Here is a 21,608-nt window from a genome sequence, read left to right as displayed (position 1 = left end):
CCAGAAAATCGCGCCTACATGGAGGCCGAGCAGGAACGGCCGGCCAAGCGGATTCGTACTGGAAAAGCCTGCAAATCGTGCCGCACGGCCAAAGCAAGATGTGAAGTGCAACAGGAGGCAGATATCTGTCACCGCTGCCAAGTACTTGAGTTCGTTATTGCTACGAAGGTATCACCATGACACGTCTCCTAACACTGATTGAAGTCTGGAGTGTGAACTACCGAAACGTAATACAGCTCGCATCCCAGCTCCAGCATCATCGAGCTCAGTCCCGGACAACAACAATGTTGAAGATCGGCTGAAACGGGTCGAGCAAATGATTGCGCGCTTATCTGAAGCAGTCTTTCCACAACCCGGCCCTGTCTTGAACGGCATTGGCGATGCTGTCGTCAGCCCTGATGCCACTCATCCGGGTGATGATAGCACAGAAACACATATCTCGCAAAACTACCCGAAACCGGTAGAAATTCTCCAAGACTTACAGTCTGAGCTATACGGCCAAGTCGCTACACCTTCTGAACAGACAAGTCGTCTAGATGTAGTCTCGATGGGAATACTGTCAAATGACACCGCCATCGAACTCTTGCGAACGTTAGCAACGATCCCGTTCTTGTACGACTTTCCTATGTTCTCGAGCTGACAAAATCTCAGATCCATCGATCGCTACAGCAAATGGATACCATTGGCCGAGGTCGTCAAGTTCGTCAGCAATGTGTCTCAAAGGTTTGTTCGCAATTCACCTCTTTTGATGAATGTGCTCTGCTTGCTGGCGACTCGCTACCATCCCGAGATAGCTTCCCAAACAGTGTCAGACATTTACAAGCACGTCAAACGGATGGTCGCAGATGCAGTAATCGATACACCTCCAGTCGCGAGTAGCGTTATCCAGGCTTTCACCTTACTTTGTCTATTCAGCCCTGCCGTTCAGACAGACAAGCCACTAGACAGTTGGCATCTGAGTGCTATTACTGCGAACCATGCAGTCATTGCTTTTGGCCCTAGCAACGTCCAGCAGCCAGGGGCCGCAGAAGAACGCACCATCGAGCAGTTGCGCGTGTGGGGCAGTCTTTGCCTTACCCATTTACAGTAAGTCACGGTCAGAAACATGGGTCCGGGATTCCTTGCTGACAATACAGATACTCCATTGGCAGTGGTCGACCACTCACAATCGCCATTCGACTGATGGATGGTTGTCGCCGCCTACTCGAACAACCTACAATCATGCCTTTCGACACACCTCTGATAGCAGAACTCCAGTTCTACATTTGTCTTCACACCGCTCTTGGAAATCCTGCCGCAACACCCGAATCTGCCTTTGCACCTTGGGACTTTGCTTGGAGCCGGTTCCTGACCAATTCTGGCCCGCCTAGGACTCTTGAATTGTCCCATTGGTTCGGTCACTTATTGCTCCACCGCCGCAATGCCTCTTCTCACCACGATCAATCGCCACAATCTGCTCACGAGAGAAATATACCGTCCTGGCGAGAAAGTGCAAACATCGTCTCACAATTCGTGCGCGATGCCTCGGATCGCGCTCCAGACCTGCCCGACTTTGCTTTCTTCATTGCGTCCTACGCTGCGCTGGTGCTTTGCGAGAGTGCCATTGATCATCACTTGGTCGACAACCTACGTGCATATCTGTTCAAGGTCGCATGCGGAGAGTCACATATTGCATTCAAGCACGCGTGTATTATACAACGTGCACTGGAACGATCAAGACATGCTGATGTAAGTGGTGAAGATAGTACGAATGGTGGTCCTGAGCTCTCTCCTAACACCGCCGGAACCCCTCTACCTTCACAGTCCATGAACTTGAACGAGTTCGATGCTTTGGCTGGGTTTGACATCTTCGGAGAGTACTTCACTGTCGGAAGTCTGTTATGATGGCCTTAGAAGGCTACGATGTCAATATTTCACGATTCAGACGCCGCCTGAACACACGTCTCTCAAAATGTGTGTGGCTCAGCGCTGGTTCGTCCTTCTCGCTTCTTCACGACAGCTGAGCCGGCAGTAAATCAGTAAGTGCTCCATTCTTCTTTTTCATCAATACAACCCAACAAGGCCATGAAGACAAAAAAGACAAAAACAGATACTTATGAATCCCATTCAAATCTCCTGTCCCAACCCTTTACTCTCTCGGAATTCATGGGTAAGGCGTGGTAGAGGGACATGATTGCAACAAAAGGCAAATCGGAGCCACAAAACACAGACATCCTTTGAAAATCACTCAGTACTCTTCTTTGATTGTATGCTAACTCGAAATCGCAACTTAGATGGCCGGACGAGACGAAAGTCAGAAAGAGCTCTGAGAATTCGGCCAGAAGAGCTTCCAGCCTCCACAGTGGAGTATAAAGGCTTCGAGCCGCCCGCTCGATATCCATTCCTCAAGTGGCTCCTGCAACACTCGGCATAGGTTGCGTTTCCCGACGGAAAAGGTGTTGTGTTGCCCGAAAACCGTCGGACACCGACGGAGACCGCTCAAATTCAATCGAACATTGTCTTAGGCAAATCATAATTGTTAACGAAGCCCGACGGTCTCCGGTGGACATGAGAACATATATTTAATGGTGCCTCGATAGTCACTGTGCTTTTGTATATACACAGAATCGAAACTGAGCCCACACCTGCCATCCGCCTCGTTGTCGCTGTCAAATATGCCACTCCGATTCAAATTTCCTGAGAGGGCTTCATCCAGAAGACCCACCTGGGTTCGCTCGACACCACTCGGTTCTCCGATCCCGGACGCCAATTACACCTCCCAACTCACCTTCCACAAAGCTCTTGTTGGATATGAGCCGACGTTTCTCCTATCTCTGGATGCTCTTGCCTCTGAGCTAGGTCTTGCAGCCGTATACATCAAAGACGAATCATCCCGATTTGGTCTACCTTCCTTCAAAGCTGTAGGAGCATCTTGGGGCTGCTTCCGTGCTCTTATATTTCATCTGGGCCTGAATCTCGATACTGCGACTTTGGAGTCAGTAGCTGCCGCTGCTGCAGACAAAGGCTGCAAATTGTTGGCTGCGACCGATGGCAATCACGGTAGAGCTATTGCTTGGATGGCACGTTCTCTCGGTATTGAATCTACCATCTACGTACCCCACGACCTACACCCAAACTTCCTGCGCTTGATCGCCGCTGAGGGTGCTGAAGTAGTCGTTGTACAAGGTGACTATGATTTCGCTGTTGAAACTGCTGCCTCGGCTGCCGCTGCGTCAAAGCACAATATCCTCGTCCAGGATACGGCGTTTGATGGCTACGAGGATACCCCAACCTGGATTATCGATGGATATGCAACCATCTTTGCAGAGATGGAGGAGCAATTGCAAGACCTTCCTATCCAACCGACTATAATCATCACCCCTGTGGGCGTGGGCTCTCTTGCTCAGGCTGTAATCACATACGCCAAGGCACAAAGGAATCTCACCACCATCGCCGTTGAGCCTGATACGGCAGCTTGCTTGCAGGCCTCGCTTGTTGCAGGCAAGCCCACTTCCATCACGACTTTCAACACCATCAACGCAGGTTGCAACTGTGGAACCCTGAGTTCGATATCCTGGCCCTATCTCCGCGACCGTGTCGACATCAGCACCACAATCTCCGACTACGAAACGCATGTTGCGGTCCAAGACCTGCATCGGCACAACGTAAACGCTGGCCCTTGTGGCGCGTCCGGGCTCGCAGCACTGCGCCGACTTCTCGCTGAGGGTAATGTTAAGAAAGGAGAGGCAGTGGTATTGATAAACACCGAAGCTGCTAGACCTTATGATATCCCTTTGGATGTCAGTAATGATAATGTTACCGACTTGACGCAACAACTTGTGCGAATCGACAGTTCTTCTCCGACACTGGATACTACTGGTGCGGCACCTGGAGAAGCGAAGATAGCGGCATTTATTGCACAGTGGCTTCATCATCGCGGGATCGAGACACACATTGTGGAAAGCACACCTGGTCGGCCATCCGTCGTTGGAGTAGTGAGGGGAACTGATCCTCACGCGAAGAAAGTAATGTTGAACGGTCATATCGACACAGTAGCCCTCTCAACCTACGGACCCTCTCCACTCAGCGGCGACCTGGTCGACGGCAAAATCTACGGCAGAGGCGTACTAGACATGGAAGCAGGAGTCGCAGCCGCCATGACCACTCTACTGCACTTTGATCAGCACGGCAGTAAGGGCGATATCATCCTCACCGCAGTCGCAGACGAAGAAGATCGCTCCCTCGGAACCTCCGCCATCTTGGCAGCCGGATGGACAGCAGACGCCGCAATCATCCCCGAGCCAACTTCCCTAACCCTGCATCACGCACACAAAGGTTTCGTGTGGGTGGAAGTCACAATCCTCGGTGTAGCTGCCCACGGCTCCGACGCCACCACCGGTGTCGACGCCATCATGCATACCTCTTCCTTCCTCTCCGCTATAAACTCCTACGCCACCACCCTGCCTGAAGACAATGTATTGGGGGAAAGCACAATGCACACCGGAACCATCAGAGGCGGGGAGGAAAATAGCAGTTATCCCGCCTCTTGCACTGTAACCCTTGAATTCAGGACTGTAAACAATATATCCCAATCTTCTGCTGTCATCCTCCACGATATCGCTGCTATTCTTGCGAATTTGCGGAAACAGGATGAGGTATTCCGCTATCAGTCGCCTACAGTGCTGTTTGAAAGAGCGCCATTATTGCCTTTATCGTCTTCTCATCCTTTTCTTCTCGCAGCAAAACAATCACTGGCGGAGATGCAGGGTAAGAAAGTGCAAGATGTCGAGGTTTCGGCGGCGAAATTCTGGACTGATGCGGGATTGTTGAGTGAAGCTGGGATCCCTTGTTTGGTATTCGGACCTGCAGGAAAAGGATTACATGGTAAAGATGAGTGGGTTGATGTGGAGAGTATCAAGATTGTCGAGGAGGTTATGAGGGAGACGGTTAGACGGTTTCAGGAGTGTTGAAGTGTCTTGAGGGGTGGATGGTTTGATAGAGTTGTATGTGAGGGTGTGATGGACAGATGAACTGAATGGTTTTAGGATTTTCTTAATGATACAAGATGGATTTGCTTGTCGATTGCAGTTGGATGATTTAATAGTGGGAGTGGAGAGTCTTGCGCATTCTCTTTGGGCATCACTCGCGTTGCTGAAACCATCATGCATCTCGACAGACTGGTTGACCAGGGGTATGGATGGGCCGAGAGAGGTGTGGTCATGGACTTTGAGTCCGAAGGCTTTGATATTGTTCTTTTTCCTCGAATACCTTGTCTTTCTGACCGATAGCACTGATTATCAAGTCTGGTGTAACACTGGTTCAACAGCAAGATGGATATAAAAAGATATACATGTGCTTGGAAGGAAGGGTATCATACTATGCACAATCAGAAAACCACAACCACTGACACACCAACACACCAACACATCAACGATCAAGCACTCGCGCATCCATGATCCCTGCCCCACCTCCACACCTTCCCCTCCAAAACCGGCGCGATGAACACCCAAGCAACCCCCATAACCCACCCGAACAAAACATCCACAATCCCCCATCCATTCCTCGGACTCCCTCCCAAAGCGCAAACCCTCATCGCATGAGCCAACCACTGCGTCGTTATCACATAATCACCCCTCCTCAATCCCTCCAACGCAGCTTCCGCGACCTGCTCTGAAGTTTGTTTAGGATCGTCTTCTTCCAACATCTTTGTGACGGCATGTTTGATTTCATTCTCGGCATCGTAGCCGGGGGATAGGATGGTCGCGGGGCAGACGAGGTGGATTTTGACCTCCGAGGTGGGGGAAGGGTGGGTGGATGATTGACGGGAGCCGCTGTAGAGGTTTAATTCCATACGTAGGGAATCGGCGAGGGATTTCAGAGCTGCTTTGGCGGGTGCGTAGGGGGTGTAGCCTGCTAGGCCTACGAAAGCGACGACACTGGATGTGATGATGAAGTGTCTTGGTTCCGCTGTCTTGGCTGCTTCCTTCTCTTTCTTGTCCTGAGGGGAGGAGGGGGAAAGCCAGAGTTTCAGGGAAGCGTGGGCGAGGTAGAAGGAGGACCAGTAGTTCATGTCCATTTGGGCTCTGTGTGTTTCTAGGGGGGTGTCGATGAAGAGGCCGGGGGAGGAGGAGCCGGCGTTTGCCCAGATGATGTCGGGAGGGGTGGAATTGTTCCATGTGGTTGTTTCGTCGAGGATGCGGGTGTTTTCTGTGGCCGAGGTGCAGTCGGCACTGATGGCTAGGAAGCGTTGGTTTGGAAATTTGGCATGAGACTGTTGTAGAGGTATCCACGTCAGTATTTGGTACAATTGAAGGAGGACAGAAAAAGAGAAAAAGTACCTTGATGTAGTCGATTGTTTCATCGAGCTTTTGTTGGTTTCTTGCGACAATGCAGACATTCGCGCCTTGTTCGGCTAGTTTCTTTGCTAGAGCTCTTCCCATACCACTGGAGCCTCCAGTCAGCAGGACCGTCTGTATTCATGTCAGCTTCTACTCGAGTCCAGTCGCAATTGCTCACTTACCCTGCCCTCGACGGGGAAATGCTGCTTGGATGAGAAGAAACCCATCATGCCGCTTGCAACAACGATAACAACAAGACCAACGACCACAGGATGAACCAACAAATCAAACACTGTCATCCTCGAAACACAAAACCAACAGCACTCGAATTGACGTAGAAGAATTGCTTACACCATCCCTCCACCAACCCCAAAGCTTCAAAAACAAACAAATCAAACAACCTCTCCCCTCCACCAAGGTAACTTTTCCCTCCCTCCCACCTTATCACATCCAAACAAATACACCTACTTCACATCCACATCTCGCACAATGTCCCTCGAAATCCTCCACGCATACCGCCACCTCCTCCGTACATCCCTCCACGCAATCCGCCACGCGAAACCCGCCCGCTACACCCTACTCACCCATCTCCGCCACTGTTTCCGCAGCACACCTCAATCCGCCTCTTCCTCCTACGACGCTCCCACCACGACACGCACATTAGAATTTCTCACAAACGCGGTAAAATACAAAGGCGTGGAGGAAAAAGTCGTCAGGAATCTGATCCACGTGTGGGGGTGTAGGGGTAGGGATGTTCCTTCTATACTGTAAGTGCAAAATGACAACAAAACCCTTAAACGCAGAGGTAAGTCAGATATAGGTGGGAAAAGGTAAAAGGTGTTGATTCGTGCGAATGTGCAGGAGAAAAGATGTCAAGGATATGAGGTTTAGGGATGAAGCGTATGAGAAATTCGACCAAGATGTTAGGATGTTGGAGAGGACGTTGGGGATTAGGTTGACGGGTGGAGAGGATATGGGCTATCAGATGGAGGTCAGGAAGAGGTATAGGAGGATATCCCAATCGGTGGCTGCTTCGAGGAAGAGATGAAAAGGTATATCTTCACGTAAGAAGAGAAGGCGGAGGGGAAGCTGCAGATTCAAGGCTTTTGTAATGACAATGTACATTTTTCTACACAAATTTGTTGAAATCGTCCTGTTTCTGCGTCCGCCTCACTCTCTGCTGCTCACCGCCGTCTGTCGAGCCATTCCTATGTTGAATCTCTTCCTCTCACTGACCGAGCCACTCAAGCAACCCGGAGAGCTCGCCCTCCCATCTCCCCAACTCCGTGTTCTTCGTTTCAGAGCCCTTGTCTTGCTTCCTCCAAATACCTCCTCCTCTTCAACGACTCTTCTTTCCCTCAACCTTCTCCTTTCTCTCCCTCTCAGCATAGATACCGCCCGTAAACGGATCCTCAAACCTCAACGCAATCTTGTAAACCACAAACACAACACCCGTCAACACAACACCAGCCGGCTTTCCAAACCATAGAGCACTTCCCAAGAAACTGAGCGTGGATCCATAGTACATGGGAGCAGAGCAAATGTTGAATGGGAAGCCCGTGACCATTTCATCCATCAGGATGCCAAAGTAGTCGCCGAGGTAGGTGCCCGTGATGCCGAGGGCGTACATGGAGGTGAGGACGAGGACGTTACCCGAGGTGAAAAGGGCGAGGGCTAGTGCGTTGGAGACGGGGCCGGTGAGGAGGGGGTGCGTTGGTTGGGTGCGGAGGGCGCGTTCGTAGCTTGAAAAGTCTAGGTCAGCAGTGCATCAATCGTAGGTTGGACTCTCTTCGAATCTCGTGTTGTCGCTATGGGTGGGTGGTGCTTGTGGTATCGGGTTTGGCGCGTAGTGGGTGGTTGCTTCTTGTAAAAAGGAGAGAGGTGATCTTTTGCGTACATGCTGTCTCTGATGATTCCGATGGTGAAGATTGTCACGGCGAGGGCATAGCAGCCATAGAGCGAGTTGCCGCCAAACAGCTTGGTAATGGTCTTGTTGTGGTATTCTGATCAAGTTGCAGACATGTGTCAATTGGGTTTCTTGCTTGTTTCTCAATGATATCTTCAAGTCTTTCTCTGCTTGTTTCTTGTTCTTGGAGAGAACTCTTACCTGATCTTGCTGCAGTGCTAGAGAGAGGTCAGTGTGTGACTTGTACAGAAGGTGGATACTTCATGTCTTGCTTACTTCCAAAAGGTTGGGTTGAAGACGATACTAGCCACAGACACTGTGTTGCATCTCTCGTCAGTATCAATGACCATCAAGCATGCCCTTGAAGCGGGGTCGCCGGTGCCTGCAAAAGACCTGCTACATCTTCACTCACACCAAAACATGGGTTGTCCGAGGTCGACGTAATCGGAAATAGAAGACATGATGGTTGAAAGCAAGCAGAACCTCAACAGTCGTGCAAGAAATGAGAAAATTCACTTGTCTTGTTGTCAAACGAAAACAAATCCAGGAGAGCTCTTTGACTTCGGAAGAACACATGGCAGAAGCTCTCACGGCTCAACGGACCCAAGACCTCCGTCATCACTCTTGGCAGTCACATGAAAACATGCGCAAATCAGCCTGATTGTCTTTCAACGAACATCTTGCTTGGGTTCAGGTGATGCAATGACCAGTCACCAGTGTAAAAAACTTGACCAGAGAATTGTTTGAGAATGACAAGTTCGTAATAAGAAGTTTCAATTAGAAATAACTATCCAATTTGATAAAGAATAAAAGATAAACATGACCCATTGCTCGTGAACATCAAGGCCGTTGTACCAGAAGGTTGTCCTTCTAACACTTGAACAATCTAGTTTCTTAAGATCTTTTTACAGACCATTGTCGGCACAAGAGAATGCCGTGCCATAAGTTGACGAGTTGTAGCCATCAACAATACTCTGAACAGAGGCATATGTACCTCCGCTGAGGAACAAAAGTCCAATACAGATGAGGATGATGTTGAAGACGAATCCAAGAGTTCCTCTGAGTCCTCTGTTCTTGTAGTAATCAGGTCCGTAGTCGGCTCTGCGCATACGAAGGTATGCCATACCCCAGAAGATGAACCCGAAGAAACTGTCAAAGAGCGAACTCATGAGTGACAGCAAGTCACTGAAGAAGGGAATGACTTCAGCAATGATGAATGCCAGAACCCAAGTGCAGGCCAAAAGGGCAGCCCAAGTTGCCCAACCAACAACAGTGTGCTCGCCCAAGTGTCTGGTTCCAGCGAAGATTCTGAAGAAGACGAAGCGGGCAGAAACCGAGGCGTACAAAACACCCAAGAAGATAATGGTTGGGATCATGAACGAGAAGCTGACCTTCTTGTACAATTCGTTGCTGAGGGATCCAAAGGCGGGTGCAGTGTAGTACTGGTTTCCAGTGTAGGCGTAGATGATGGCACCGACAAGCGAGAAGAGAATAACTTCAGCAATGGTGACGGCCCACAAAGCCTTGGGGAAGTCGCGAGGGTTCTTCATTTCAGCGATGAAAGAAGGCAGGGTGATCTGTCCGATGAATGTGTAACTGATGTTCATGAAAGCAGACATTCCAGCGACAAAGGTGGTGCCAGCCTCGGGGATTGCAAGTACGCGAGGCTCTCCAAGCTTGGGGTACCCAGCAGGGTGATCCTCGATACCGGAGAAGATGGTGGCCAAGATGACTGAGATGAAGGTGAAGAAAGCCGATGCGGTGCCCAAGATGGCGAGGGTGTTAAACGTGCGGGGAAGCGACGCGAAGAAGGACACGACAGCAACGATGGCGCTGAAGCCGATAGTGCAAAGGCCGTGGCCAGTCATGGTGTTAAGATACTTGGCACCAGTCAAGCAGTGCAGGCCTTGGATGAAAGTGTTGTTCAGGATGAACATGAAGGCAGTAGCCCACCACGCCCATCTTTGGCCCCAAAAGAGCATTTGACCAATGTCACAGACATCCTTGACTTCAGGGTGGCGCAGACAGAATTCCCTGTTTGAAATTTTAGAAGGGGTTTATGCAGTCGGGGTTCGAAAGTCACATACCAGAGAACCAGAGAGGTGTACAGAACCAGTCCTGCAACAACCACGGTCAAGATCAAGCCAGGCACAAGACCGAGAGTTGCGTAGGAGTACGGGAAGGACATGATAGCCAAGCAGATGTATTCAGAGAACAACAGTGCTGCAGTCTGGGAAATGGATTAGGTCGGTTCTTGCTACGCTCATCGCGAGAGCTGATTCTTTCGGTATTTTGCATGGAATAAAGGGTAGGGAAGGATCGGGTGCAAGGGCTTGTTGCGTTAGGAATGATGGAAAAGTATCTGGGTTTGTCGCATTGGGTAGAGAATCGGCTCATTCCCATGTCGAAGAAGGGATGCAAGGAAAACAAAACACGCGATAGATTCACACCTTTGGCCAGCTGCAAGTCCTGTACTTGATGGCATTTCCAGCTTCCAGCTCCATTTGCTTGCCGATAGACACGCCAGAACTGTCATCACTCAGGTTGCCTTGGCTAATGGACTTGGTGATAGGTCCGTCGATTCTCTTCATGCTCATGCCCTTGGGACCAGTTTTTTCCGGATCGTAGTCAGGGGGAAGACCGCCATAACCCTCGTTCCCTTGAACGGGCTTTTCGAGTTCGGGCGCATTTGGTAGAGGGGGTGCATCGGCGACAATGGTAGGCTTCTGCTTGAACAACTTATTGCCTAACGCCATTTTACCGAACGAATGCTCCGGACGAGCGTGAAATAGGTGAAAAGGTCGCGTCGGTTGAATTCAGGCAGCATTAACCACCAGAAATTGTTAAGCTTGATGGACAATCGAGTCGAGTTGGGGTGTACTGAGACGGGAAAGAAGAGTTGCGCGTAGCGGCAGACGACCAGTTTATAAATGACGAGACTTGGACCAAGAGGATCAGAGCTTAATTGCAAAGTTAAGACGGCACGGCGATCGAGTAAGCAACCGTGGCGGACGCGGCTAAGGCGAAGGATGTGGTCAGAGGAGTGAGTCGAAGCCTTGGTGTCGTACGCCGAGATGTGTGGCGTCTGGCTTGTTCTTACGGGAGCCGCCACACCTATCTTCTTCAACGCTTTCCAACTTTCGACTCCATCCAACTGCAATGAGTTCGTTTACCGCGGGAACGCTTTTATAATTAGGTAGTCAAAGGAACTTCCGGTGCGTGATTTGTTCATGCAGATTCAACCTTCTCGCCGCGAAAGCTTTCGGTTGCTTGACGGGATTCTGTCAAGTCACTAAACCCTTGCGCGGCCCCAAAAACAAAGGGTGCAGAGTGGAACCAGCCAATGAGCACGCAATCCACCAATCTACAATATTTCTATCAATTGGTTACGATTGAAGACGTTTCTACCGCTTCTCTCATGCCTTTGCCCTGCAGGCCGATCTTGCCGTAAAGATGCCTGGAACGTTTGGCCCAACTATCTTCCAGGAAATGGTTCGTGGAGGGAGAAGTGAACTTGCCGCGGATGCGCTTTGATGTCATCCCGCAAATTTAAGCAGGGAGAAATTCATCATCAACCAAGTACTTTCACTACGTCCATACCAAGACCGCAAAATACAAAGACCTCAAATGAGGACCTGAAAAACTCCGTTCGCCTCGCTACCGCTGTACCTTGACCTTGAATCTCGTGGTGCGTCCGTGACCACGTCAATGCCCTTGTTAACCCCGTTACCCGCAACCCCACTATTGATGATATGATCGGCCCTTCGGTCTGCTCCGACCTTTTGAACCCGGATATCAATCCTTTGATCAACGATCAGGCCAGAATTTCAGCCACCGGTGCGTCAACCCATTCCTGACCACTGTCTCGTCGCTTGTCGTTTTCGCTCTTGATTTCTTCACCTCCAACATACCATGCCGCAGCCCGTACAATCTCCAGGACTACCTTGAGCTCATCGTCGTCTCGAGGCGCGTAAATCATGGCGAATCCTCCTGGAACAAATCTTTCCATCCAACCACCTCTTGCAAGCGGGTGTCGTTCACCCCAACCTGCTTCGAGCATGATTTTGGCGTCGGCAAGATGTAGAGTCAAATGTAGGGAACCGTCGGATGGATGCGCGTGACAGATCTCTCCTCCGCAGGTTCGTCGCAGTGGACTGTCGGTGAAGATACCAGTGCCATGCTTCTCGAAGCACGATGTACCTTCGAGGAGGTGAAGGTTGTCATTCGCGATGGCGTGTAGCGCATCGGCCAGTTTTTCGTAGACCTCTTGCGATGGCTTCTGGTTCGTCTGGCGATGCGGCGCAATTCCGAGGGTTGACGGACGAGGACCTGAGCGTTGAGGAAGCTGCGGTAGACATCCCTCTCTCTTCGTCATGGACCACGGTATCTTTGGCGGCGCGTATGGATCCCTGAGCGCGAACATGGCCAATGCCTTCACTTTGCAATAGCCCAGGATTGTCTTCGGTGTGCCTCCCGGACCTAATGCGATGAAGCTTTGGTAGTCGAGGTAAAGATGTCGTAATGTCGGCAGAAGGATCGTGATGGCTGCGAGGTGGGTGTATGAAAAGGTCATACTGCTGAGTGCCGTCTTAGGACTGTGGTTGAAGATCTTGAGTGTATCCATACTGTCCAGATGTCGACGTCCAGGACGAGAAGCTCGATTGTGTTAGACGAATAGAAGAATTGGTGGTCTCAGGTCCACAAGGTTGCTAAACAATTGACTCTGATAGACTGCAAGTAGGTAGGTGGAAGGATTGAGGCTCTGGGAAGATCACCCATATATGGAAATTCAAAATCCGCACCCCCTCAAAGCAGTTTTCACTATCTGCGCAAACATGTGGAGTTCCTTCGTCAGGTTCACCGCATAGTTACCCTTGGCGCCTACCCTTTTCACCAGAATTGCGCTTTTTGTGAGCACACGTGCTGCAAGTGCGTAGGTATGATCTCACACTTTTCTGGCGGCTGACTTGCATCTGCGAGGGATGATAGGCAAACAACGCCTATCCCACATATATCCCATCAAAAGAAAAACCCCACAAGCTTGTTCTATCTTGTTTGCGAGCCTTTGCAATCGATTGGTGAAGTTGTGACACGGACGAACGCAAGACTTCTTGCTGTGACAGCTGCTTGATGTGTTGCCAAATGTGGAGCTGTGCGGAGACGCTCTGCGGGGAGAAGAAAACATCCATCTTTGCTCTTTGCACTTCCCATCTTCTTTCTGACACCTTTGACACACATGTCGCACAGCTTTCTTCAACATTCGGGTGACATCCGAACTTCCCAGCAAAAACTGACCTGGGATCAAAGAGCTTCGATGAGTCCGCTCGTGCAAGCCTGACACGATGTTGCTACGATGTCCGCGAGTCAACAGCCTTTGGCAATTTCGCCAAACGCGAACCGCTTAGCCGTTGTTTACCGGCACAAATTTGTCGTGAGCTCTGAACACATGGAGGAAAATGAGGGTCAACAAGGATTTGCTCAGGATCAGATCCGCCGTCGCGACGAGGCAAGCCCGTCCTCTGGCATTGTTCAACCTCGTAGGAACCCTATATCCGCAGAATGACATTCCCAAAGCTGGCAGGCTTTCCTTATGTCTCGAGTCAATCTACTCGTATCCTCTTGATACATGAGTCGGGTCCTCTCGTCTTTCTCTTGTCTCATTGCCAACAGGCCAGGTTCAGAGAGGCAGACTCAATACGGGATACGGTCATGTTATGCCTCAAAAATCGATAGCTGCATGGCCATTCCTGTACGTCATGCTCCATACTTACGGACGTATTTCTTTGAAGGATCAATTCGAAAAACGAAGAAATCAAACGGCGAACTTTTGGAAGTCTCAATTGCTTGTACTATGCCCTGCAAGGTCTCAGCCTTGTGGGCATGCAACATTGACTGTAAGGTAGCTGGTTTGCTATGCACAGTGCCAGGATAGTTATCTCGCCGGTCGTCCAGTAGCGAAGCTGCTGGGAACTAACACCGCTAATACTTGGGACGAACACGAAGTAAGTGCTTTTGATTGGCTACATCACAGTCCGGAGCAAACCCATCTCACGAGTCGTACTGGGACTTCGTACAAGTAAAATTTCCCGGACTCCTGAGTCACGGAGGGTCGTCGAAGCTATACCGAGTCTACATGTTCCAGCCACTGCTATGTTTTCCAGCTCGAATAAGCCACTTTCTGCGAACTAACCAATATGCAGCGAGTCAACAGAGTTTCAGAACATCTTCTTGGATGGGACTGGACACGGTTATTGGTTGCGGCTAATCCTGCTCGCTGTGGTGGAAGCCTTGCTAATGACCGTTACAAACTTCCAGACGCTTCGGGACCAACTACCGACAACTGAACCAGCAAACACATGGTGTTCGTACAACGCTGGACCGATCCCCATGGCATTGATATCAACCTGGCAGGTTGTGCTCCGCTGGCTTGTGTCTGTCCTTTGTCCTCGAGGGGCTGACATTCTCGTCAATGAAAGATCTCCATGAGTATAGCCAAAGTCCCGAGCCTGCCAGGCTCGAAAGGATTGACTATCTACAGTCAGGATGACTTGAAATTATCATCCAGCTCCGCGGCGGACTCTGCTGTATTGTCAAGCTCCACCTATACTTGTCTTTGGTCAGGCAAGTATACCCTGTAAACGGCCATCAACGCTCTTCACACAACGTCGAATAGCTGTAGCTAGGCTACCCGAAGAACAAGAGGACAAGCTTGCCCACCAACTCAACATCCCTTCATCTCGACTGTGGGTATATAATGTTGGATCGTATCTCACTGTATGAACTCTATCAATCTGCATCTTCCATCTCACCATTCAGTCCGATCTTCAACCTTGTACTCTAACTTAATCTCCAATCATGTCGATCCGACGAACCTCTGCCCTCAGCCTTGTGGCTATGGGTGCTGCCGGTGTATCTGCCTTCACTGCCTCCAACGCAGGCGTCAAGAATGGGTGTTTCTGGAATGTTGACGGACTTGGTTCCTTCAACACTCAGTGGTCGGTTGCAGAGTTCACAACCAGCACCCTGAGCAGTGTTCAAGACGAACTATCCGCCTCGTCATACACAGTCGAGGCTGGCAATTCACCACTAGCACGAAGATTTGATATCACCAACATTGGTATCTCCTCTGACAATGCCTTGACCTTGACCGTTCCCGGAGGACAGTCCACCGGTCCCATTTCATCCGCTCAGATCACCACTGCAGTAGGTTTCCATCCTCGCATCACCATTTACACGATACTGACCAATATCACAGTACAGTGACATCCTCTTCGGCAGTGTCCGGACAGTGGCAATGGTCAGCGGCGCGGCAGGAACGACCCACGGATTTACCTTTTACGCAAACGATAACCAAGAAGTCGACTTTGCCTTCCTCAGTTCCGACCCATCGGTCGTTCATCTCACAAACGAACAAGTCAACAGCACGTCACCTTTTTCGACGTACACTGTTTCAGCTCCTTCCGATGCAACAAGTGCTTACCACGAATACCGTCTTGACTGGACTGCCGATGCTACAAGATTCTATATCGACGGTACTTTGGTTCATACGATCACTGAAAATGTTCCCAGCCAGCAAGGCTTCTGGTTATGGTAGGTTATAAGATATGTTATTGAATGAGAAGAGCACATCTGATTGAAACGACAGGAACTCGTGGTCGAACGGCAACGCCTGGGCTCAAGGACCTCCCGCCACCAACTCTGTCCTCAAGATCAAAAGCATTGATGCATACTTCAACCGCACCTCCGTCATCCCCAGCGGATCCTGCCTCTCCTCCTCTTCCAACAATAACGCCGCTGCCGCCGCCGCTTCCTCCACATCAACAGCACCTTCCTACACTCCCGCCCCCACAGCCGCCAACGTCAAACTCTGCCCCAAATACGATGGCACAGTCTACACAGCCACCAACGGCGATCTCTTCCAAGTCGCCTGCGGCACAGACTTTGCAGGTGGCGACTTCAAAATGGTCTGGGTGAATTCCATGGGCGCTTGTATCGAAGCTTGCTCTTCTACTGAAGGATGTGTGGATGTGAGTATGAGTGGAACTGCTTGTTACATGAAGAACAAGTTGAAGAATGCGTTGAAGAATTCTGGTGTCAATGGTGCGAAGAAGATTTCAGCTTGATAGGTGGTGATTTAGCAAGATCTGAGAGTGTCTTTTGAGGACAAACAATTCGTCTGGCTTCCCGATACAGCGTTTCCTTCCTGCAGATAATTCCACGTTTATCCTGAGATTTGAATATGGAAACTCCCTACCATCACCTTTTGAAGAATGTTCTATGATCAGAAGCTCACCATCGGGAGAGTAGAAGATGCCGTCTAGAAGTTTTCCCCATCGCGACATATCAGCCACATTTCCTTCTTTTGCTCTTCTATCTTCTCCATTCGACCTTGCCAACTACCACACATTTCCCTCAAACCCATCAGTCGCGATTACAGTTTTACCACGATCGAAAACTATCCCCTGCCACACGAGCACAGAATGCCCTCTTCCTCTCCAAATAGCACCTCTATTTCTCCACCGCCTTCACATCCTCCAACCTTGAACAGCGGTCCCAAACAAAACTACCCCTCGATAAGAAGATACCCTGACCACCATCATTTCAAAGGAAGTCAACAGACTAATTCGATCCACCGCCCCGCCAGTCAAGTTCCGAGATCTTGCCTATGATCTCGTCAAAATTGACGAGGACTTCCACGAAGGAACTGAAGGGGTCAGCTCAGTACCGGATGAATGGATTGATCTATCCAACACGCTTGGCCCTTTTTGGAAAAATGCCTTACCTTGCCCGGTCAAGAACACTGGAGGAGCTCTTTCTATCAAATCCTAAAGGAGTGGGTATGAACCACATTGACGGGAAGCACAAGTCAAGATGACGGTAAAAGGGAAGGAAGAAGAGGACGATGCGTGTCCGAGAAATAGAGACCGAGGGAATGAGATGGAGATGGAAGATGAGAAAGAAAAGAGGTTAGATGTACACAACGATGGAGAGGTGAAGGGCACGTTGATGAACAAATTTCACAAAGCACACAGGCTCGTTGGAAACACGTTTGAAAACAAGTCAAGATTCGTGGAACGTGTAGTTTCATTATGCTTCATAACCGTGTCTTTACTGCTCAGGGGGAATCAAAAGAGTCTCTTCTTGTCCTTCGTGCTAATCGTAAGCTTCATAGTGTGTGCAAAAAAAGGAGGAAAAGAAAAAGGAAAACGTGTAATGGGGAATCTCCGCCTGCTGCTGTGTCTTAAATCCATCGCCATGCCATTGGTGCTTCGTACTGGTGCTTGTGCTCGCCGAGAAAGATAAAACAAATGCAACTGCCGTGTTGAGCTTCTTGAATCATGAAAGGTCGTGAAAAGCAAAAGGAGAGGGAAACCTCCAAGCAAAAACGTGATCGCGGGCCGAAAAGAAAAAGAAGCGCAGAGAGACGGTGGTCGAAAGTGCTTTTTCAAATGCTCCATGGTACCAGGTCAACGAAGTATAGTGATTTGTCGTTCCTCGGATGTGGGTTTAAGGATACCTCTCAAAGCGGGAGGTCGCTCCTAATACCTCGCCTGAGGGGGAGGTCCCGGTGGTGGAGGAGGAATGTTGCCAGGGTACATCATCTGATTTCCGGGTTGCATCATTTGAGGAGCTCCACCCTGCTGCTGTTGTTGGTTGAGTAATGGAAGCATTTGATAGAAGCGGTCTTCTTGTGCACGACGTGCATCTCTTTCGTGTTTCTCGTGGCGTTTCTGTTTGAGATTCTTTCTCTTTTCCAATTCGTGGATCTCGCGTCTGTCAAGGTATGTCAGTCTTGGTCAATCAAATCACGATCAGTGCAACATACCTGTGCTCGTTCATTTCCTTCCACTCGCTGAAAGCACCCTTGATACCCAAGGCAGCAATACCAACAGCAGCTGCGTCCTGGACCCAAGCCTTTGTCTGCTTCTTGCGAGCTTCGTTGGGGGACATTTCACCTTCTTGGACGAGTTTGTGGCGCCTCTCGTGAGCTTCCATACTGGAGTAAACACCATGAGCAGCGTGAATGGTGGCGACAGTGGCAAGGCCGGCGGTGAGTAGCTCCTTGCCTCGCATACGCTTACGACGGACGTCAACATCTGTGCTGCTGCTTGATGAACTCTGGCTGCGTTCACCGTTCTTGTTCTTTGAAGCAGCGAGGGCACCTGCACCTGCACCGGCACCAGCAGCAGGGGCAATGTTTCGATCACGACCGCGCTGGGCGACGGCGCGGCTTCCTGTATCTGATTGAGCAGGTGAGCGGAGCTCCTTGTTGCGACGTCGATTACGGGAAGGGACATACGAGTCTGCAGAGCTGGACGAAGGAGAGCGCCTACGACGTGACTTTGAACGAACACGATCGTAGATGGCCTTGCCAGCTGCTGCTAGAGCTCCTCCTGCTGCAAGCTCCTTGAGTCCGCCACCGCCGCCTTGACCATCACGGCCACGGGACTGACTTCTTCCACGGCTACCTCCGAAGATGGAACGAGAGCGACTGCGAGAGCGTCCGTACGGGTCATCCCTAGCGCCAGCAGGACCTCTACTTCTACTGCGAGGGCCATTGGCAAGACGGTTGGCAGCCAGTCCACCAATCACAGCTTCGGCCAGATGGCGCTTGGTCTTCTTGTCAGGGTTGCGGTCGACGAGACCATCGATACCACCGGCACCGATAGCGGCAGTGGCAATGCGACGGCCCTTCTCTCCAGTCCATGGTCCAGGGTCCTTGCGGGAGCGGAAGGCCTCGACAGCGCCGGCAACAAGGGCGGCTTGAGCAGCCTGAGCCCATTTGCGTTCGGTGCGTCCCTTGGATCTGCTGCGGCTGCGGCTGTCTTCGTCGGAATCGTAGCGGCCACCATGGCGTGATCTGGTTCTGCCATCTCTGTCTCTGTCGCGGCGAGAGTCACGATCTCTGGATCTGCTGCGACTGCGGGAGCGCCCGGTAATAGCGGCGGCGACACCTCCTAGTCCAAGGCCTTGCAAGATCTCACCGACACCAGACTTGCGGCGTTCTGTATGACGACGACGGGGAGGGGAGTACTCTTCGGAGTCGTAGTCGCGGTCATGGCGATCGCGGTGATGACGGCGGTCCTTTGCGCGTCCGGCAGCGTATCCAGCACCAGCAGCGGCTGCGGCAGCGACGGGAACATCGTAGTCGTCGTAGTCATCGTAGTCTCTGCGGCCAACTTGACTGCGGGCACGGCGGGGTGGAGGGTAATCGTCATATTCTCTTCTTCCTCCGCGGGCAGGAGCGTAACGATCGCTGGATGGTGGCGGAAAGTCTCTTGCAATGTCTTCTACGCTTTCATCGCGAGGGCGGTAGACCAGATCGCGAGGAGGAGGGCCCTTTCCGCGCTCGATGTAGGTTGTTTCCTGGACGAACTCGGGATCGCCGCGTTCGCGGGGTCGGGTGCGGGTTTCACGGTAGCGACGGCGGTCGTCGTGTGCGCCGTAGTCGGACATGGTCGTGTAGAGTGTCGAGGGTCGGTCGAGAAGGAAAGAGGGAGGCTTGTCGGACGGCCTTCACTGATGACAGGCGTGGCAGGCGTCACACGGTTGACAAGGGTGGCTGTCCGTGAGCCTTGGCTTGTCGATGGTGTGGTGGGGTTTGCGGTGTCAAGCGCCTTGACCGGGTGTTCCTTGGAGATGTGTTTATCGCGGAACTGAGGAAAAGAATAAAATAGGGTTCGCGTCGTGTTTCGAAATGATCAAGCTTCACAGGTTTGTCTGTCCTGATGCGCAGCACGAGAGGGAGTTATTCAGAGAGGCAAGTGAAGTGAATGCAAAAGGGAAAGAGCGGCGGCTGCAGGGCAAGACGACCAACCATTCTCACTGGGAAGTCGCAACTTCAGGTTTGCCAAAAAGACGTGGCAGGCCGACCGCCGTCTGGCAGCCACCATCCATGCACAAAGACGTCATTGGGAGTCGCCTTTTACCGCCCAACTTGTCTGTGATTTGATCAGGCATTCCAGCTGCCTCTCAGCGACTTTTTGTCCAAGCCTATCATCTTGACAGCAAGCAGAGTGAAGAATGGTATCCTCGTTGAAACCGTCTTACTTCGTTTTTTGGATGGAGACCCCGCCAAGCCGGCACCCGTTGCCAACCATTTGCACCTGCCAGGGTCAACCTTAACCATCTTGCATGAACCCTCTTGACATCCTCAAACTTCACGTGCTGGCATAACAATAGAATGTCGGGTGACACCAGACCGGAGTGGAAGCTTCCCGATCATCAGGAAGACCAGAAAATTGTCGGAACACCTAACACGTCTGACTATGTCGAAACTCCTGATGCCGATTACTATCTCAACGTGCCGTATGGGCCTTATCGCCTAGAGCAACTCGACATCTGTGTACCAAAGAGGCAACCGCGGGATCATGACAAGGCTGTCTGGCTTATGTAGGTGCTGTTCATTTTCTGCTTTGCTCACATGTCTTTTCTGGTCAGACGCCTCGCTCTTTCTTGAAACACAGAGATCCGCAGAAGGCCTGATTTTCTATGAGCAGCTCTTCGATCTCATCAATTGTACTGATCAGTGGCTGATGTTTGACCAGCTACATCCATGGAGGTGCCTGGAGAGACCCTATGATTGACCGTAAAAGCTTCAACACTACTCTCGACATGCTGCTGAAGGATGACCTGCCACACAACATTGCTGGCTTTGTATCTGTCGACTATCGTCTTTCCCCCTATCCCTCGCATCCAACCAACCCTTCAGATCCGGATGACAGCAATCGCAATGTGCAACATCCTGAACATGTCAAAGATGTCATGCACGCCCTGTTCTTCCTTCACAGGATCAAAGCAACATACACGACCAGCGATGGAAGACCGATTCAAATTCCTCATACCGATCTTATGAGGGAAGGCCGTTACGTGCTGTGCGGACACAGCTGTGGCGCAACACTGGCCCTCCAAGCCGCGACTATCATAGGGGTGAAGGACTACACGCCTCTCCCCAAGGCTATAATCGGCATCGAAGGCATCTACGACATTCCGGGATTACTAGCCAGAAACACGCATCCCGTCTATCGCGAAATCATCGTCGGAGCTTTCACCGAACATCCGGATGCATGGAGCACTGTCAGCCCAGTAGCACATGATTACCCGGGTTTCGACGGCAAAGTCTTGTTGATACATTCTGACAAGGACGAGCTGGTCGAGATGCAGCAGATGGACTCAATGGCGGACAGATTTGTCACGCTTGGTTTCACAAAGCCATCGTCTGCAAGCGAAGAGAATACCATCGAGCAGCGAATAATTCATTGCTCGCACGATGAAGTGTGGGAGAAGGGTACGGAGCTGGCAAAGGCCATCAGATGGGTCTCTCAACTCGACTGAGGAGTGGGTGCTCTCATCGATCCGATAAGGATGATGTTCCCGCAAGCTTG

At 50.9% G+C, this 21,608-nt stretch overlaps 12 protein-coding genes across 12 annotated transcripts; 7 read left to right on the top strand and 5 right to left on the bottom strand.

Annotated features, from left to right (window-relative positions):
* Positions 1–18: 18 nt before the first annotated feature.
* On the top strand, positions 19–1,884 carry M438DRAFT_375505 (uncharacterized protein; the record flags this gene model as incomplete). Its single annotated transcript, XM_029908583.1, has 4 exons — positions 19–149; positions 205–591; positions 652–1,086; positions 1,137–1,884. 4 exons carry the CDS (start codon positions 19–21, stop codon positions 1,882–1,884), a joined length of 1,701 nt encoding a protein of 566 aa, XP_029759195.1.
* Positions 1,885–2,654: 770 nt separating this feature from the next.
* Positions 2,655–4,949, top strand: M438DRAFT_336358 (diaminopropionate ammonia-lyase; the record flags this gene model as incomplete). Its single annotated transcript, XM_029903879.1, has 1 exon — positions 2,655–4,949. One exon carries the CDS (start codon positions 2,655–2,657, stop codon positions 4,947–4,949), a length of 2,295 nt encoding a protein of 764 aa, XP_029759194.1.
* On the top strand, positions 4,893–5,366 carry M438DRAFT_39540 (uncharacterized protein). The gene has a single exon (XM_029909211.1). It carries the CDS (start codon positions 5,035–5,037, stop codon positions 5,317–5,319), a length of 285 nt encoding a protein of 94 aa, XP_029759193.1. The 5' UTR covers positions 4,893–5,034; the 3' UTR covers positions 5,320–5,366.
* Positions 5,367–5,413: 47 nt separating this feature from the next.
* On the bottom strand, positions 5,414–6,636 carry M438DRAFT_321198 (NAD(P)-binding protein; the record flags this gene model as incomplete). The annotated part of the gene is made up of 3 exons (XM_029902908.1): positions 6,500–6,636; positions 6,318–6,449; positions 5,414–6,250 (listed from the first exon to the last, which is right to left on the bottom strand). The coding sequence occupies exons 1-3, from the start codon at positions 6,614–6,616 to the stop codon at positions 5,414–5,416; spliced, it is 1,086 nt and encodes a 361-aa protein (XP_029759192.1). The 5' UTR covers positions 6,617–6,636.
* A 142-nt stretch (positions 6,637–6,778) lies between these two features.
* M438DRAFT_346663 (DUF1763-domain-containing protein) lies at positions 6,779–7,471 on the top strand. Its single transcript, XM_029905728.1, has 2 exons — positions 6,779–7,122; positions 7,179–7,471. The coding sequence occupies exon 1, from the start codon at positions 6,807–6,809 to the stop codon at positions 7,086–7,088; it is 282 nt and encodes a 93-aa protein (XP_029759191.1). The 5' UTR covers positions 6,779–6,806; the 3' UTR covers positions 7,089–7,122; positions 7,179–7,471.
* M438DRAFT_366404 (phospholipid methyltransferase) lies at positions 7,459–8,749 on the bottom strand. The gene is made up of 5 exons (XM_029907874.1): positions 8,636–8,749; positions 8,500–8,539; positions 8,425–8,441; positions 8,215–8,320; positions 7,459–8,059 (listed from the first exon to the last, which is right to left on the bottom strand). The coding sequence occupies exons 1-5, from the start codon at positions 8,682–8,684 to the stop codon at positions 7,657–7,659; spliced, it is 615 nt and encodes a 204-aa protein (XP_029759190.1). The 5' UTR covers positions 8,685–8,749; the 3' UTR covers positions 7,459–7,656.
* Positions 8,750–8,980: 231 nt separating this feature from the next.
* On the bottom strand, positions 8,981–11,268 carry M438DRAFT_346661 (uncharacterized protein). Its single transcript, XM_029905727.1, has 3 exons — positions 10,674–11,268; positions 10,311–10,453; positions 8,981–10,257 (listed from the first exon to the last, which is right to left on the bottom strand). Exons 1-3 carry the CDS (start codon positions 10,977–10,979, stop codon positions 9,129–9,131), a joined length of 1,578 nt encoding a protein of 525 aa, XP_029759189.1. The 5' UTR covers positions 10,980–11,268; the 3' UTR covers positions 8,981–9,128.
* Positions 11,269–12,112: 844 nt separating this feature from the next.
* On the bottom strand, positions 12,113–12,766 carry M438DRAFT_240706 (uncharacterized protein; the record flags this gene model as incomplete). The annotated part of the gene is made up of 1 exon (XM_029899528.1): positions 12,113–12,766. A coding segment is annotated over one exon (654 nt), but the record flags the coding sequence as incomplete, so codon positions are not given.
* Positions 12,767–13,576: 810 nt separating this feature from the next.
* On the top strand, positions 13,577–14,881 carry M438DRAFT_381402 (uncharacterized protein; the record flags this gene model as incomplete). The annotated part of the gene is made up of 5 exons (XM_029908901.1): positions 13,577–13,760; positions 13,894–13,972; positions 14,087–14,117; positions 14,151–14,225; positions 14,424–14,881. 5 exons carry the CDS (start codon positions 13,577–13,579, stop codon positions 14,565–14,567), a joined length of 513 nt encoding a protein of 170 aa, XP_029759187.1. The 3' UTR covers positions 14,568–14,881.
* Positions 14,882–15,117: 236 nt separating this feature from the next.
* Positions 15,118–16,346, top strand: M438DRAFT_276024 (concanavalin A-like lectin/glucanase; the record flags this gene model as incomplete). The annotated part of the gene is made up of 3 exons (XM_029900826.1): positions 15,118–15,426; positions 15,479–15,813; positions 15,869–16,346. The coding sequence occupies 3 exons, from the start codon at positions 15,118–15,120 to the stop codon at positions 16,344–16,346; spliced, it is 1,122 nt and encodes a 373-aa protein (XP_029759186.1).
* Positions 16,347–17,762: 1,416 nt separating this feature from the next.
* Positions 17,763–19,680, bottom strand: M438DRAFT_375499 (uncharacterized protein; the record flags this gene model as incomplete). The annotated part of the gene is made up of 2 exons (XM_029908582.1): positions 17,763–17,997; positions 18,050–19,680. 2 exons carry the CDS (start codon positions 19,678–19,680, stop codon positions 17,763–17,765), a joined length of 1,866 nt encoding a protein of 621 aa, XP_029759185.1.
* A 727-nt stretch (positions 19,681–20,407) lies between these two features.
* Positions 20,408–21,558, top strand: M438DRAFT_356415 (alpha/beta-hydrolase; the record flags this gene model as incomplete). Its single annotated transcript, XM_029907099.1, has 2 exons — positions 20,408–20,616; positions 20,772–21,558. The coding sequence occupies 2 exons, from the start codon at positions 20,408–20,410 to the stop codon at positions 21,556–21,558; spliced, it is 996 nt and encodes a 331-aa protein (XP_029759184.1).
* Between the last annotated feature and the right edge of the window lie 50 nt (positions 21,559–21,608).

Source organism: Aureobasidium pullulans (genome assembly GCF_000721785.1).
Source record: "Aureobasidium pullulans EXF-150 unplaced genomic scaffold scaffold_12, whole genome shotgun sequence".
NCBI lineage: Eukaryota > Fungi > Ascomycota > Dothideomycetes > Dothideales > Saccotheciaceae > Aureobasidium > Aureobasidium pullulans.
The sequence above is the reverse complement of the archived record's forward strand: the minus strand, read 5'-3'. Positions and strand labels throughout refer to the sequence as shown.

Coding starts and splice junctions, on each gene's coding strand:
- M438DRAFT_346663 (XM_029905728.1), top strand. CDS start 6,807: ATGTCCCTCGAAATCCTCCACGCATACCGCCACCTCCTCCGTACATCC.
- M438DRAFT_366404 (XM_029907874.1), bottom strand. CDS start 8,684: ATGTCTTCTATTTCCGATTACGTCGACCTCGGACAACCCATGTTTTGG. Junction 8,540..8,635: donor CGGACAACCCATGTTTTGGT/GTGAGTGAAGAT, acceptor GATGCAACACAG/TGTCTGTGGCTAGTATCGTC. Junction 8,060..8,214: donor GGAATCATCAGAGACAGCAT/GTACGCAAAAGA, acceptor AGACTTTTCAAG/CTACGAACGCGCCCTCCGCA.
- M438DRAFT_39540 (XM_029909211.1), top strand. CDS start 5,035: ATGATACAAGATGGATTTGCTTGTCGATTGCAGTTGGATGATTTAATA.
- M438DRAFT_346661 (XM_029905727.1), bottom strand. CDS start 10,979: ATGGCGTTAGGCAATAAGTTGTTCAAGCAGAAGCCTACCATTGTCGCC. Junction 10,454..10,673: donor GGACTTGCAGCTGGCCAAAG/GTGTGAATCTAT, acceptor TCCATTTCCCAG/ACTGCAGCACTGTTGTTCTC. Junction 10,258..10,310: donor TACACCTCTCTGGTTCTCTG/GTATGTGACTTT, acceptor AATTTCAAACAG/GGAATTCTGTCTGCGCCACC.